Consider the following 15,123-nt stretch of genomic DNA (forward strand, 5'->3'; position numbering starts at 1 on the left):
TATGGTATTAAATGCAGAGCTGTAGTCGATGAAGAGCATTTTAACATAATTCCCCCTTCTAGTGTCCAAGTGAGTGAGTGATGTGTGGAGGAGATGAGAGATGGCATCGTCTGTGGAACGATTTGGACGGTAAGCGAACTGTAGCGGGTCCAGTGTGTCTGGTAGTGAAGAAATGATGAAGTCTCTGACCAGCGTTCAAAGCACTTCATCACTACTGAGGTGAGGGCTACAGGGCGATAGTCATTGAGAGAAGCAGGGTGGGGTTTCTTCGGGACAGGAACAATGATGGACTCTTTGAAGCATGTGGGGATCACCGACTGAGATAAAGAGATGTTGAATATCTCAGTGAACACAGGAGCTAGCTGCGCAGTCTCTGAGGATACGACCTGGGATGCCGTCTGGTCCTGCTGCTTTCCTGGTGTTCACTCTCTTGAAGGCTCTCCTCACGTCATGCTTGGAGATGACAAGCACGTTTCCGGTGCTGGCAGTATCTTCCTGTCTGCAGCCGTTAGCACCGCTAGCACTAGCATCGTTGGAGTCCTTAGCTGCAGCCTCGAAGCGAGCATAGAAAGTGTTCAGCTCGTCTGCCAGAGTCACGGCCGCGTTCGTCATACCGGTTGTTGGTGCTTTATAATCCGTTATTGTCCTTAGTCCCCGCCACAGGCTCCTAGAGTCACTCTGTTGGAGTTGTGACTCTAGTTTCCTCCCGTAGCGCTGCTTCGCCTCTTTCACCGCCTTCCGCACGTCATATGACGCGGCTTTGTACGGGTCCATGTCCCCCGTCGTGAGTCCCGTGTTGTAGGCAGCGGTGCGGGATCTCAGAGCGTCGCGGATGGTTTTATCCACCCACGGCTTCTGGTTGGGAAACGTTGTGATAGTCTTTGTCTCCACGGTATCATCCGCTAGTTTCCCGATGAATCCCACAACCGCTTCCGTAAACACGTTGACCTCATCATCGGAGCTGTTTCTGAACATGTATATATCTCTCGGCTGGCCTGGGAACGCCTTGGTGTTCCCCCGGATAAGCTGGAGGAGGTGGCTGGGGAGAGGGAGGTCTGGGCTTCTCTGCTTAGGCTGCTGCCCTCGCGACCCGGCCCCGGATAAAGCGGAAGAAGATGGATGGATGGATGAAATTTTTTTAGCACTGACTCTCTCTATTTTTTTTTACTGAGTTTGTTGCAAATATTCAGGTTAAAAACTGTCCAAATTATTGTTAATGAGTTATGTTCACAAAGTCACATGTGCAGTACTCTGTACAGCTTGCATCCTTTAAGACAAATAATATGAAGCATTAATATTTCTTGTTCAATACCACTGCTGATAACACCGCTGTATGTTGTGACCAGGATGTGACCAGCAGACTGAACCAGGACTGAAACCTGCTCCATCATCTCATCTTTGCAGATGACCATTTATAAAGCATCAACAACTCAAAGGTAAACCTGATATTGGAAAATATGTTAGTATATAAGACCTTTTAAAAAAATAAATAAATAAACAGCTCATATGTCAGTTGTCAGCAGAACTGTAGGGCTGAAAAAATGTAAGAGTAGAACTTCAGATCCCGAGTGTGTGAGGACGGAGAAGGATCAGCTCTATTTCAGATTTGAGAGATAAACTTATATTTCAGTTTGTGATGGTTCTGTTCTCTTTGTGATTACAGGAGCTGCCCTCAGATTCAGACCTCAGCACCACCCAGTGACAGCAGACAGATCATCCTATATCTTCAATCTTTGTAGTAACTCCAAAATTAACTGAAGGAAACAGTACAAAGGTTAAAGTACCACATGTGCTGTCAGTGAAAGCTGCAGCTGTTTTATTGATAAATTTAAAGACAAAAAGTCAAAAGGATTAATCACCCATGTAACTGTGTCACTACATCAGCATTAACAGGACCTCAGTTTGGTGTTGCAGAAAACTGCTGATCTCAGACCTGCACAGCTTCTGTTTTAAACACTGAATGTACTCAGCTACATGAAGAGCACATGATGTTTTCTCTGACACAATTAAATAAAACCTGATTAAAGTCAAAGGTTGTTACTTGTATTTGAACTAAAAACTTGTGATCTGGAATTCTTTCACTGTTTGTTGACAATAGTGTTATTTATCATAAAGTAATTCAGAGTCATTCATACCAGAGTAACCAGAGAGCACAACATATATTTAACTTTCTACAGGACTTAAAGCTATGATATTATGTAAAAGTCCAGACCCTCTGAGGATTATCTGAGTACTTCTAACATTACACAAAGCAAAGGTCTCCATCAGTGTTCATGAAATGCTGGGTTTATCCTTCTTGTGAGGGAGCTGCTGGTGAAGATCACGAGCCCTGCTTGATCCCGGTGATGAGTTTCAGTCTTCCTGGTGTTTGTGAAATGATGCCTCTCACTGTGGGTCAACAGAACATCTGGCACAGCACAGCTGTAATGAAATAAAGGGAAGAAGTTTTGAAAAAAATCTTGGAAATGCCCTATATGTGAGAAGCAGATTTTGTATTTACTTTTCTTTTGCCAATCAAGATAACTAAAAATATAATTTTCACCATACAATTGCTAACCTTGTCATCTCCTGCACTGTCTGTTTTGGGCTCTGGGCTTGTCCTTCCCAGCGCTCATGAGACTGCTTTGCTGCACTGTGGTATGAGGCGCTAACCTGTTGACAGTGTTGGGAAGGTTAATTTTAGAATGTATTCCAGTACAGATTATAGAAGTAACGTATTCTGAATACTTTACAACTACATGAATGTCCGATTGCTGTGTGATTTATTACTATTACTGAAGGTTCCTCTCCACACCAACACCAGCTAGATGTTTAAATCTTAATATAAATGAGTAACAGTAGGTGGACATTAGGTAAGGCTGCACTTTTTGCAGCGATCTCGTATAGAAAACTATTCCACGCGTATATAAAACAGGTCCGCAGCTCCGAACCGTAGTAAAGGGACCTCTGGCTAATATGTCGGCTTTACTGTCTGGGTCAACTTTGCTAGCGAGAGACAGAGAGAGGTGTTGAAAGGCTGCTCCAACCGAACTTATTGTTTCGGAGGAAAACACAAATGCAGCGTACAGTCGAGTCTTAATAGCTTACTTACAGCTGGGCTCGTCAGGCTCTCTTCTTGGCTGCAGTGGTTATTATTATATTTACATGCTTCCAGCTCCCGTTTCTGCTCCGTGACAGCTCGTACTTTTCCGCTCTTGTTTTTCTCCCTCCCTCGCTCACAGACACATAACGGGTACAGCAGTCCATTCTCCCTGCAGCACGGACTACACTGCCCATCAGGCTACATTATTTAGGGCGATGCCTGTAACACTCTGCCTATTGCCTTCATATTAAATAATTTTTGTATAATAATTTTTAAAAATATTTCTTCACCCACGAGCCGTAAGTAGAGGTGACATGGGCTGCGAGATAGAGACACAGGCATTAGAGCCTCTTATTGTGTGTTTTGTTTGGGTTTCCACCGGCGTGGAATTACCAAAAATAGAGAGACCATAGCCGAACATATGAAACAGGAAAATACCACCATGTAATCCATTTATTTCACCGATTAAACGGGTAATTGTAACGGATACAGTTACTCAAATTTTGTATTTTAAATACGTAACGCCGGTGCATGTATTACGTTACTCCCCAACACTGCCTGTTGATGAGATCTTGTGCCGTTCCTAAAACACCGGCCTCCAACTGCTAAAGAGACACGGGTGTCCCTAAATTTAGCAAATATTGGCTTCAGGCTAGCTTGCTACGACGAATAGGCTAATACCAGCATTTTACCACAACTTCACCAGATGTAGCTAAAAAGCTAAACTAATGTCCAGTCCAGTGGGACAGCAAGGAAAGATGACAAAAAATGATTACTTACCTAGAGTAAGTTTAGAGAGTCCACCTAAACTTGATGCAGCCATTGAAAGAGGCAAAAGATAAGGTTGCAATTAGTCGGAGGAGCTCATATACAAAGGTTGGTAACGGTGCCCTGGAGCGTTACGTGACTGACAATTCTACAATCACCAGTTCACACCACTGTACTTAAATACTAATCATTCCTTTACAAAATCTACATGTCTCCAAGGCGAGTCCCTCTTCTTCTCTCCAGGCTTTATAAACAATAACGGTCGGAGATGTCGATCAGTGGTATGTGCACAAAGTTTGAATCAGATATTAATACATCAAAATTGTTGCAGGGGACTACTTGTTATCACTGCTATAGAAAACTTATTGTGAAATCTCTAAAACAAAATCAGCACAAACAAAAATGTTTGACATCAATTTTGTTTGATTTAAGGAAGGTGCGATTGCAACTTCACTCACATGGATGACCGAGAAAATGGACTATTCAATGCACACACACCCTCACACATGCACACAGACACCCACACACACCGTCACACACGCACACACCCTCACACACACACAGACACGCACACAGACACCCTCACACACGCACACACCCTCACACACACACACCCTCACACACACACACCCTCACACACACACACCCTCACACACACACACAGACACGCACCCTCACCCACAAACACCCATACACATGCATACAGTGACACACACACACACACATGCATACAGAGACACCCACACACACCCTCACATACGCACACACACACACACCCTCACCCACAAACACCCATACACATGCATACAGTGACACACACACACACCCACACACACCCTCACACACCCTCACACACCCTCGCACACACACACACACCCACACACACACACACACACCCACACACACCCTCACACACGCACACACACCCACACACACCCTCACACACACACACACCCACACACATGCATACAGAGACACCCACACACACCCTCACACACCCTCACACACCCTCACACACGCACACACACACACACGCACACCCTCACACACCCTCACACCCTCACACACGCACACACACACACGCACACCCTCACACACGCACACCCTCACACACACACACCCTCACACACCCTCACACATGCACACATAAGTAAACACGTGTGTGTGAACTCAAAACGTCAAAAAGCAAAGGAAACATGTCTGCATCGGTACATGGATGTGACTTTATCTCGTTTCTAATCAGAGCCACACTTAAGTGCAATAAATCATGTAAAAGGTCCAGATAGCTGCACTTAAATAACAGCTAAATAAAACCCAGACGCTCCTCTCGGTGCTTATTATTTTAAATTTCATGTGAGTTTGGCAACGGCGAGAAACTTGGTGTCGTAGTACCCTGGACGTCCACTATGGGGCGCTAACGGTCTCATTTTTCCCCATTCGGCAGGTGTCCGTGCTTTTACTTTGAAAGTCGCAACAGGAAGTGCGCGTTTCATTGTTAGAGCGTGTTGACTGTGGTCCTGCTGCCGCTCAGCCTCCTCCCGTCGTCGCCATGGTGCAGATGATGGAGTCGCAGTGCGAGTATTTCATGTATTTCCCGGCGGTGCCGATCACGGACCTGTCCGACCCGGCCCGGTACCGCACGCTGCCCCGCAGGAGCCACCTGTACCTGGGCGAGACCGTCCGCTTCCTGCTGGTGCTGCGCTGCAGGGAAGCCGGAGCGACGCCGACCGAGCACGGCCCGGGTACGTGAGGGAGGGCCGAGGAGAGATGAGTGCACGAGCCTGTGATAGTCATACAGACGTGAACACGAAACCATGAAAACACGGAGACAGAGCAGTGTCTGGTGTGGGAGCAGTTGTCACAGAAACCTGCTGAGGCTCCTCCTGTAACGTTAGGATGTTTTCGTGACGTGTCCCGCAGGTGTGCACATGATATCCTCGTTATGCCGTCTTACATACGTCACATGTATTTATATGCATGAGTCACGTTAGTCAGGAACAAACAACGAAGCCTCAGCGGTAACGGCTGCACACAAAGGAGGCCGCACACTCACGGTTAACCCTTTGTTGACCCACAGACACGCCCTCTGAATATCTGCATTTATGGAGGTCGTACCTGCACCACCCAGAAACCTCCACCTGACTGTTATGGCCGCGCAGTTTAGGTCAAAGCAGGCTAAACGTCTGCGGTAACAGAGCACGAGAAACTAACACATCCAGACAAATGCATTAATTAAACCTGCGCTTGGCCAACAGTAGATACGAGCTTCAAATGAAACCATGTAGGTGCAGAGCGGGACTCAGCGTCACAGACAATGAACCAGAGTTAAACTCCTGAGATGATCCGGCCGGGGTATGGGCAGAAATCTGTGCCATCAGAAACTGAATTTGAATAAGTTAAATTTGAATTGCTCAGATTGAATCTGAATTGTAACTTGAATAAATGCTTTTGAAAACTGAATTTGAATTAGTCTAATTTGAAATTGAATTTATGGTTTGAAAATGATCATCACTAAATTGAAATTGAATTTTATATTTTGAAAATGAATTGATTTGCTTTGAAACTGCATTTTATCCTTTAAAAATTCAGCTCTCGAATAATTTCAGTTTCACTTCTCACCATTCAGTTTCAGTTCCAAAATTCAGTTTTTTGGAACTTACATCCGGTTCCGGTTCAAGCGCAGATTAATAGAACTACGTTTTACTAGCGGACCGAAAGTGTTACTGACGGGAATCTACAGCATCTTGAGCTGAATTAAGACTTCAGAAGTTATCCGTCATGTCGAATGACCAGCGGATAAACTCTCAGGTTGGTAATAAATGTATTACATGTATAAGAACAAGCGTCATGTTAACAAATGATAGCCGTACAGTAACTTTTATGCTTATTGTAGCTGTTAGCTAAAAACGCTAATTTAGCGTAGTTTGCCCTGAATTCAGCTTTGACAAACAAATATGATCGACTGTTTCTAGTAGAATTCCAGAGTTGTCATCTTGGACCCTCTCAGAGTACCCCCTCTGTATGCTTGCAGAGACCCCTACAGTAGGGAAACATGCAAAACGGTGTCCAAACCTTTGTGTTTTAGCTTTATTTATGTCTTACACAGCATCCCAACTCTTTAGCTAGCTTAATAACTTTAGCTAAAGTGAATAGTTAGTCTAATTCATTAGTGCAGCATTACTGGATCACCTCTGTTTGAAGTGATATAATATGATATACAACTATAACTGTGTTTAACTACCATAATAATTCTTAGGGTACTGAGTGCTTAATTAGATTTTTTTTTTTTAAAAAAAACATACTGCTCCATTGCTATGTTTGATAGGCTGAAGTTGTCGGGTCACCTCCTAAATCGACCATCTTTCACAGGTGTTTTGTGCCAGAAATGGAGTGTCCACTGAAGACTGAAGATACTGAATCTCTACGCCTTGCCATTGATCCCTCTTGTGCCTTCATCTAGACAAGAGACATTAACTTAACCACTCTCATATGCTCTGTACCTACATCACCTTCCCTGACAGTCGTAGCTTGGCTCATCTGAGGGTGAAATTATAAGAATGTGTTATTTTGCAAAGTGCTCTCTAGGGTTCCTAAATAAAATATGGCATTGAGGTCATTTCTTTTGAATTAATCCCTTCTTCTGAAATATAAGAACCTCTCCTGGTTTTAATGGCACTTTGGATTTCCTTACTTTCTGTTCCACTTCCAAACCCAAATAGATGCTGACAAGCTGACACAGTAACATGGAAGAGGGAAAGAAGTTGGAAAGGACTACTACAAATAAACCCAATGCCTAACAATGTAAAATAAGAACAATAATAATAATAAAGATAAAAGATGAAGTAACAAGTTTTTAGTTTTTTGTTTATTCCAAATGATCATCCAGATGTCTGTGACATGTGATGACAAACACCATAATGGAAGGCCTTAGTCATCTCATGCTGAACAGGCAGTCAGACATGCTGTAACTGTGGGGTAGAAAACAGCATGAACACCATACGGCAGGGGTCTCAAACTCCAGTCCTCGAGGGCATGGAAAAGTTGCATGACACTGGCCCTTGAGGACTGGAGATTGAGACTGAACTGCATGAAGACTCTGAAGTTTCTCTTCTCTTCTGGCAGGACAGGAATGTGGCCTTGTCCTGTGAGCCACTGTAAGGATGTACTTAGAGTAGAACTGGACTGTCACTGGCCTCAGGCTCTTCACCCTTTTCAAAGACAAAGCAGTCATTTAGATAAAATATTAGATATTGTTTACCTGTAAATGCACAAAGAGAATTTAGAAATGTTATTATTGTCAAGAGTGAACAAGCACTGATAGTGTAATCTACAGCTGTGGCCAAACGTTTAGAGAATGAGAAGTGTTGTTTGTTTATTTACAAAGTTTGCTGTTTCGGTGATAGTTGTATATCACATTATATCACTTCAAACAGAGGTGATCCAGTAATGCTGCACTAATGAATTAGACTGACTATTCACTTTAGCTAAAGTTATTAAGCTAGCTAAAGAGTTGGGATGCTGTGTAAGACATAAATAAAGCTAAAACACAAAGGTTTGGACACCGTTTTGCATGTTTCCCTACTGTAGGGGTCTCTGCAAGCATACAGAGGGGGTACTCTGAGAGGGTCCAAGATGACAACTTTGGAATTCTACTAGAAACAGTCGATCATATTTGTTTGTCAAAGCTGAATCCAGGGCAAACTACGCTAAATTAGCGTTTTTAGCTAACAGCTACAATAAGCATAAAAGTTACTGTACGGCTATCATTTGTTAACATGACGCTTGTTCTTATACATGTAATACATTTATTACCAACCTGAGAGTTTATCCGCTGGTCATTCGACATGACGAATGACTTCTGAAGTCTTAATTCAGCTCAAGATGCTGTAGATTCCCGTCAGTAACACTTTCGGTCCGCTAGTAAAACGTAGTTCTATTAATCTGCGCTTGAACCGGAACCGGATGTAAGTTCCAAAAAACTGAATTTTGGAACTGAAACTGAATGGTGAGAAGTGAAACTGAATGGTGAGAAGTGAAACTGAAATTATTCAAGAGCTGAATTTTTAAAGGATAAAATGCAGTTTCAAAGCAAATCAATTCATTTTCAAAATATAAAATTCAATTTCAATTTAGTGATGATCATTTTCAAACCATAAATTCAATTTCAAATTAGACTAATTCAAATTCAGTTTTCAAAAGCATTTATTCAAGTTACAATTCAGATTCAATCTGAGCGATTCAAATTTAACTTATTCAAATTCAGTTTCTGATGGCACAGATTTCTGCCCATACCGGGGGACACGTACTGATACAGGACCAGAACGATCGCTCAGTACTCAGCAAACTGGAGCTGAGACGGTAAAATCCCAGCAGCCATGATGGGGGATCAACGCAGGGCTGAAATGCTACTGTACAAAAAGCAAGTTCAGTTACTGGGAAACGAAGGAGCAAAAAGATGCAGTAAAACACATTTAAATAGAATAAAATATCGTATAAAACAGGACCATACCTGCCTTAAACACCTGCACAGATGGGGCCACAAACATGAGCTACTGTAGGACCACAGCTCCACCTCCAGGGATAAAATCCCACAGCTCTGACACGGCTGAAGCACTGAAACAGGAAATTATGTGAAGGTTCAAAGAGTGAGCGCTGCCACTGAAACAAAGAACCGTTTGGGGAATTTGTTTTCGCTTAACTTTGTTAGTCATTTTCTCAGAAGTCTGAGTTACAGAGTCAAACTCTTCAGACTTTTGTACTTAAAAATGTTTCTTTGGGTGTAAAAAAGCTTCCTTAAGTCTGGAGCAGAGCTGTCTTTTCCAGCAGGGGGCGCTGATGGCACCGCGGCAGGTTTTGGGACGGAATCGGCCAGCAGCCGGGCGTGGAGGGAGCTGGCCGGATCTCTGTGCGCCGTGGCGAGCGTGAGTCCGGGTGAGAGCAGTCGTCACCGGGGCAACCACCATCAGCATCACCACGACTACCAGAGCAGCGGGGACGAGGCCAACGAGGACGGCGAAGAGGACTACATCGCGGCGGCCGAGGCCGCCATCGCTGCGCTCGGCAGCAGGGTGGACTCCCGGTGCCGGAGCTTCAGGGACTGCAAACCTCTGCTCATCCACAACTCCTCTGGGACGGCGTCGAGGGAGTTCCGCAGGGCGCCCGTCCAGGTAGACGCGCACCTTTATTGTCTTTGATACGGCGCTCCTCTCTCCAGCTGTTAGATTAAGATCAGTCCTCAGAGGCGATGCTTTCCTCTCAGGTGCGATGATGTGTTTGCTCCTCCCTGTCAGTCTCCTCTAGATGAGCCGGTGGTCCTGACGGATGAGGTCATCTTCCCGCTCACCGTCTCTCTGGACAAACTGCCCGTCAGCACCCTTAAAGTCAAGGTCCGCCTTGTTCTGGATGCAGATATCCGGTGTTGTGTGAAGACTTTGAGTCGTAGCTGCTTTGCTCAGTAATTTTGCTCCATGTGCATTCAGGTGATGGTCACGGTGTGGAAGAAGGAGGCGGAGAAAGTGGAGGTGCAGGAACTCGGCTACCTGAGCGTGCTGCAGCAGAGAGAGCCGACGCACACCTTCAGACACGACCTGAACACCTTCAAGGCTCAGGGTAGGCACTGAATGCTTCATGGGAACGCCGTGGGTAGACAGACCGCTCCATTAAACATGAGCCACAGCCAGGGAACTGCTGTTACACCAGGGCTGAGAGGAAACAGCTGGGAACAGCGCGCACCTGACAGTGACTCACACAGGTGACGATGAGAACAGGTTTGACACTCAGGAAGCAGAACAAACAAGATGCAACAGGAAAGTAACCTTCAAAATAAAACAGGAAGTACTGAACAATTATGAATCAAAGTAACGGAATGACGAGACGTTTATTTATTATTTATTATTGATGTCTGGCTCTCTTCCACAGCAGGGGGTCACATGAGTGTGGGGTGTTATTGTAGGCTCTGCCTGACAGTGTAAAGCTCCTCGAGGTGCCACAACCTGAACGCAGAGTCGTTAGCAGAGCATCCGTCTAGATTTCAGTAAATCAAGATAAATGCTGTAACAGTAAAAGACAATAAATCCAACCATGATGGAGGTCAGTTATGGACATATGATCAGTTTCATTGATCAGTCAGGAGTTAAATCAGCTCCTTCAGTTCCGGCCTCCTCGGCTCCTGAGTCGCCTGAGATGGGGTGGGACCCATTTCCTGTTCTTCTCCGTCCTCGCCTCTGAGAGCCTCGCTGAGGTTCTCACACTGAGGGCGGGACTGTTTTATCCTGATAAACAGAATTTTAATGATTTTATAAGATGTCACGTTGTCCTCTGGGAGGTTTAACACAGCTTCTGATCCACAGTGAGCACCACCCTGACCGTCCTGCCGCCTCCAACCGTCCGCTGCAAGCAGATGACTGTTTCTGGAAAACACCTCGCGGTCTTAAAAGGTACAGAACGCTCTTCATCATCACTGTGATGTCACTGTGGTGACAGATGTTTGCATGTCAGGGAAGCCTCCAAGCTAAGCGACATAAACCCAGCTGTGTGCTGTGACATGAAGCTGAGCAGGGCGGCGATCAGCAATAGATGCATCACCTCCTTTAACCTGACGTCCAGCACGCCAGCGCACCGCCGGCACGCCGAGGCGTCGCTGAGCCCCGTGAAGGCCGAAACTGTCGAGTCTCTGCTCCGTGGTTGTGACTCTGATCAGCAGGACGATGTAGGAATATTTTGGTATTTAATCTAAAAGCACCAGCAGAGGGCGCTGTTTTTTAAATCATCGTTAAAGGCCGAAACGAATCCGTAAATAAAATAAAATAGATTCAGTTGCTTGGTTGCAGTGGTTTGATTCCAACTGTGATTCTGTTTCCTGTCCCACTGTCAGTGCTGAACGAGTCTTCTCAGGAGGAGGTGAGTATTCGGGATGTTCGGATTTTACCGAACCTCAACGCCTCCTACCTTCCCGTGATGCCCGACGGCTCCGTGCTGCTGGTGGACAACGTGTGGTGCGTATACGAGTGAGACCCGTTCAAATGGTTTCTGCTCAGAGTTCAGAAGGCGCTGCCGTGGCTGCTCCTGTCTCTGCATGTTAGTTATTACTTTGTGTTTGTTACATTGTATTTAATGACAGTGTGTTGTGTATACCTTGTTACACTGTGTTGGATTTTTGTCATTTGTATCATTGCAGATAGTTTTTAGTAATGATGCTACTTTGTGTTGTACTCGATTACTTTGAGTTTCTGGGACTTTGTTAGTCGTAAACGAGTTGTTGTGCAGTCAGATTGTGTGTTTGTGCGTTGCTCCTGAATGTCTGTATTTGTTGTTCTTCGCTCTGCAGCCATCAGTCCGGTGAGGTCGGCATGGCGTCCTTCTGCCGGGTGGACAGCCTGGCCTGCCGTCTTCCCAGCATGCTCAGCGCTTTGGAGGAGCACGACTTCCTGTTCCAGCTGCACCTCAACGACATGCCGCAGGACGACTCCAGTGAGGTGCGTTCGTGTTGCGTTGTGTGTTTTATAGTTTGGTGCACAGTGCGCTCTGGTGACGTGACAGTTTGTGTTCTCCTCACGATTTCCTGAAGAAGGAAAAGTAAACGACGTGTTTCTGTGAACAGCTGTGTCAACGCAGGATTTTATTACGACTTTGAGGGCGGACACACTTTGTTCCTGGATTAATGCGTCCTTTACTTATTTCGCTGCTGTCAGCATGTGTGTGCTTGTGTTCAGGGGCTGGAGGTTCCTCTGGTCGCTGTGCTGCAGTGGTCAACTTCCAAGATGCCTTTCACCAACTGCATCTACACCCACTACAGGTAAGGCTGGATGAAACGCTCCACACGTGCTGTGTTAGTCTTGGTAAGAGATATCCAGGCTCGGGGCTGCAGACCTCTGCTGTGGCCACCAGGAGCGACGGGAAATATCTCCGTGTATCCGGACATATTTCCTGTCCAGCAGCAGGACGACACAGCGTTTAGTGTTTTTTCCTGCTGCTTCTCTAAATGACCCGCCGTCCTCCCTCCCCTCCACTCAGGTTGCCCAGTATCCGTCTGGACCGGCCGCGCTTCGTCATGACGGCCAGCTGTCCGAGCACCGTCAGGGTGAAGGAGCACTTCAAGGTCAAATACGTTCTTCTCAACAACCTGCAGGACTTCCTGGCTGTGCGGCTCGTCTGGACTCCAGAGGGTCAGCGAGTATTTTGATTCATGTTTGATGTTTTGAAAAAATCCACCCTGCAGCTGTTTGAAAGGAAACCTGTGAGCTGGTTTATTTCTGGGACGCATGGCAGTCTATGGGGACTGAGCCTCTAGTGGACGTTAGGGGGAGTGCAGGTTTGGGCTCTTTGGCCCTGATGGTGCTTTGTCCAGCTGGTTCTGGTTGTGTTCTTCTCGTGGATGGAGACGGTTCTCTGGACCAGTTTCAGGAGTATCGCGCCGCCAGTCGTGGTTCAGACCGAGTAATGTGTTGTTTGCTTGCTCGCTCAGGTCGAGGTCAGGGGGAAGACGCAGCGCTGTCTGCCGTGGTCTGTCACACCCCTCTCAGTAACCTGGGTCACTGTCGCAAAGGAAGCACTCTGTCGTTCAGCGTGGCCTTCCAGATCCTCAAACCAGGACTCTACGAGGTACGCCGAGCTTTGAGCGCATGCTTCCTTATCTCGCCCGCTCACACGGGACATCATGTTTTCTCCTGTCTCTGCAGCTGAGTCAGCACATGAAGTTAAAGCTCCAGTTCACAGCGTCGGTGTCCAACCCTCCACCCGACGCTCGGCCCCTGTCACGTAAGCTCTGAGCAGGAAACAAACACAAAAGGCTTTGACCTGCGTCTGTTCTGATTTCTGTGTCGTGTCAAAACCATCCAGGTAAAAACAGCCCGTCCAGCCCGGCGGTTCGAGACCTCCTGGACCGACACCAGGCCAGTCTGGGGCGCTCTCAGTCCTTCTCCCACCAGCAGCCGTCTCGGTCCCACATCATGAGGTAACTTTAGTAACTTCAGCTTCATATCACATCGAGTATGTCGTTTAATCTTATCTGTGTGCGACAGGACGGGCAGCGCCATGGAGCGACGGGCCATCACGCCTCCCGTTGGCTCTCCGGTCGGTCGGCCGCTCTACCTGCCGCCGCAGGACAAGTCGCTGCTGTCGCTGGACAAGATCGCCAAGAGGGAGTGCAAAGTCCTGGTGGTGGATCCTGTCAGCTAGGCAGCGAGAGGAGAGGCTTTTATTTTGATAGAGAAACGCTCACGAGAAGAGATGACAAAGAACCTGACTTCATGTTACTGCAGGAAACACTCCTGTGTTTGATCAGCTGACCAATCAGAACAACGAGGAAGAAGTTCATCCTTCAGCTGAAATATTTCATGTTTTATTGTATTTAAAGACACGTTGGGTTTTCCAGCTCGTTTCCTGGAAGCGTTCTTTAAAATTATATCTTATATTTATCTTTAAAGCATCGTCCAGATTGAGCCACTGAATCGTTTTATGCTCCAGGTGTGTTTTACAGGATGAAAACTGCAAACACGCAGCTCAGCTCCACAAAGAGCTGAAGAACTGAGAATTTATTTTACATTGTTTAGTAAAGTTTCCAGGAAATGAGCTGGAAAGTGCCAAACCTGCAAAATAAAGTGTTAGCTTTTTACTTCTGTGTTATTTTCAGAGTAAAAGACATTACAGGTTAAAAACGTATTAACCTGAGGACAGTCACAGTTAACGTTTTCTTTCAGTGTTATTTCCTCCATCGCGTCACAAACGGTAACTTCAGCAGAATGTTGCTAATAAAATGAATGTAATGGTCCAGGCTGTTGTTGTGAGTCTGCAGACACCCGGAGCTCCCTCACAGCGTCCCTCTGAGGACACTCAGCCTTTTATTAAAGAGCAGCATGAGTCTGCCGCCTTGCTCACGGTGTTCTGGTTCATCCTGGTTATTAACTAAATTTGATTCTTTTTACTGAATCGAGTTTTAATGAGTCACTCACCAAAGTGAATCGGGTTTTTTGAGTCATTTGATTCACTGAGTCAGTTGACCAGAGAGTGCAAAAAATGTACATTTTCACTCAAGCTTAATTTGTTTCTCTTGTCATGTAAATCCCACTGCTAAGATGAATGATTCTAAAAAATATATATATATTTTTTAAAGAGCAAAAACATTTCTAAAATTAAGCAGTTTCCTATCAAAATTGCTTAATAAACATTTTTTTATTTTTATTTTATTATTTTTATTTTTATTAGTATTTTCTTTAAATGTGTTAAATATATATTTTCTCATCTAAATGTCCACTGAGCTGTGAGCCAGGGGGCGG

At 45.5% G+C, this 15,123-nt stretch overlaps 1 protein-coding gene and 1 long non-coding RNA gene across 3 annotated transcripts; one reads left to right on the top strand and one right to left on the bottom strand.

Annotated features, from left to right (window-relative positions):
- Positions 1-1,775: 1,775 nt before the first annotated feature.
- Positions 1,776-5,330, bottom strand: LOC146379750 (uncharacterized). The gene is made up of 2 exons (XR_014801461.1): positions 2,558-5,330; positions 1,776-2,421 (listed from the first exon to the last, which is right to left on the bottom strand). It is a non-coding gene; the product is annotated as an uncharacterized LOC146379750 (long non-coding RNA).
- On the top strand, positions 5,331-14,618 carry LOC146379751 (trafficking protein particle complex subunit 14-like). Of its 2 annotated transcripts, none has more exons than XM_084941158.1 (13): positions 5,331-5,592; positions 9,674-10,017; positions 10,141-10,236; positions 10,330-10,459; positions 11,200-11,286; positions 11,724-11,844; positions 12,177-12,324; positions 12,562-12,644; positions 12,863-13,014; positions 13,314-13,450; positions 13,528-13,606; positions 13,688-13,802; positions 13,870-14,618. In XM_084941158.1, exons 1-13 carry the CDS (start codon positions 5,400-5,402, stop codon positions 14,024-14,026), a joined length of 1,842 nt encoding a protein of 613 aa, XP_084797284.1. In that variant the 5' UTR covers positions 5,331-5,399; the 3' UTR covers positions 14,027-14,618. The 2 variants fall into 2 exon arrangements, with proteins under 2 accessions (XP_084797284.1, XP_084797285.1); XM_084941159.1 differs by having other exon boundaries at positions 9,677-10,017.
- Positions 14,619-15,123: the final 505 nt, after the last annotated feature.

Source organism: Perissodus microlepis, chromosome 10 (genome assembly GCF_051167445.1).
Source record: "Perissodus microlepis isolate ML-2025 ecotype Zambia chromosome 10, ASM5116744v1, whole genome shotgun sequence".
Taxonomy (NCBI): domain Eukaryota; kingdom Metazoa; phylum Chordata; class Actinopteri; order Cichliformes; family Cichlidae; genus Perissodus; species Perissodus microlepis.

Bases quoted from the DNA above. Each gene is read 5' to 3' on its own strand.
- LOC146379751 (XM_084941158.1), top strand. From the start codon at position 5,400: ATGGTGCAGATGATGGAGTCGCAGTGCGAGTATTTCATGTATTTCCCG. The intron at 11,845-12,176 runs GTGCGTATACGA...TTCGCTCTGCAG, and splicing joins CTGCTGGTGGACAACGTGTG to CCATCAGTCCGGTGAGGTCG. The intron at 12,645-12,862 runs GTAAGGCTGGAT...CCCTCCACTCAG, and splicing joins TGCATCTACACCCACTACAG to GTTGCCCAGTATCCGTCTGG.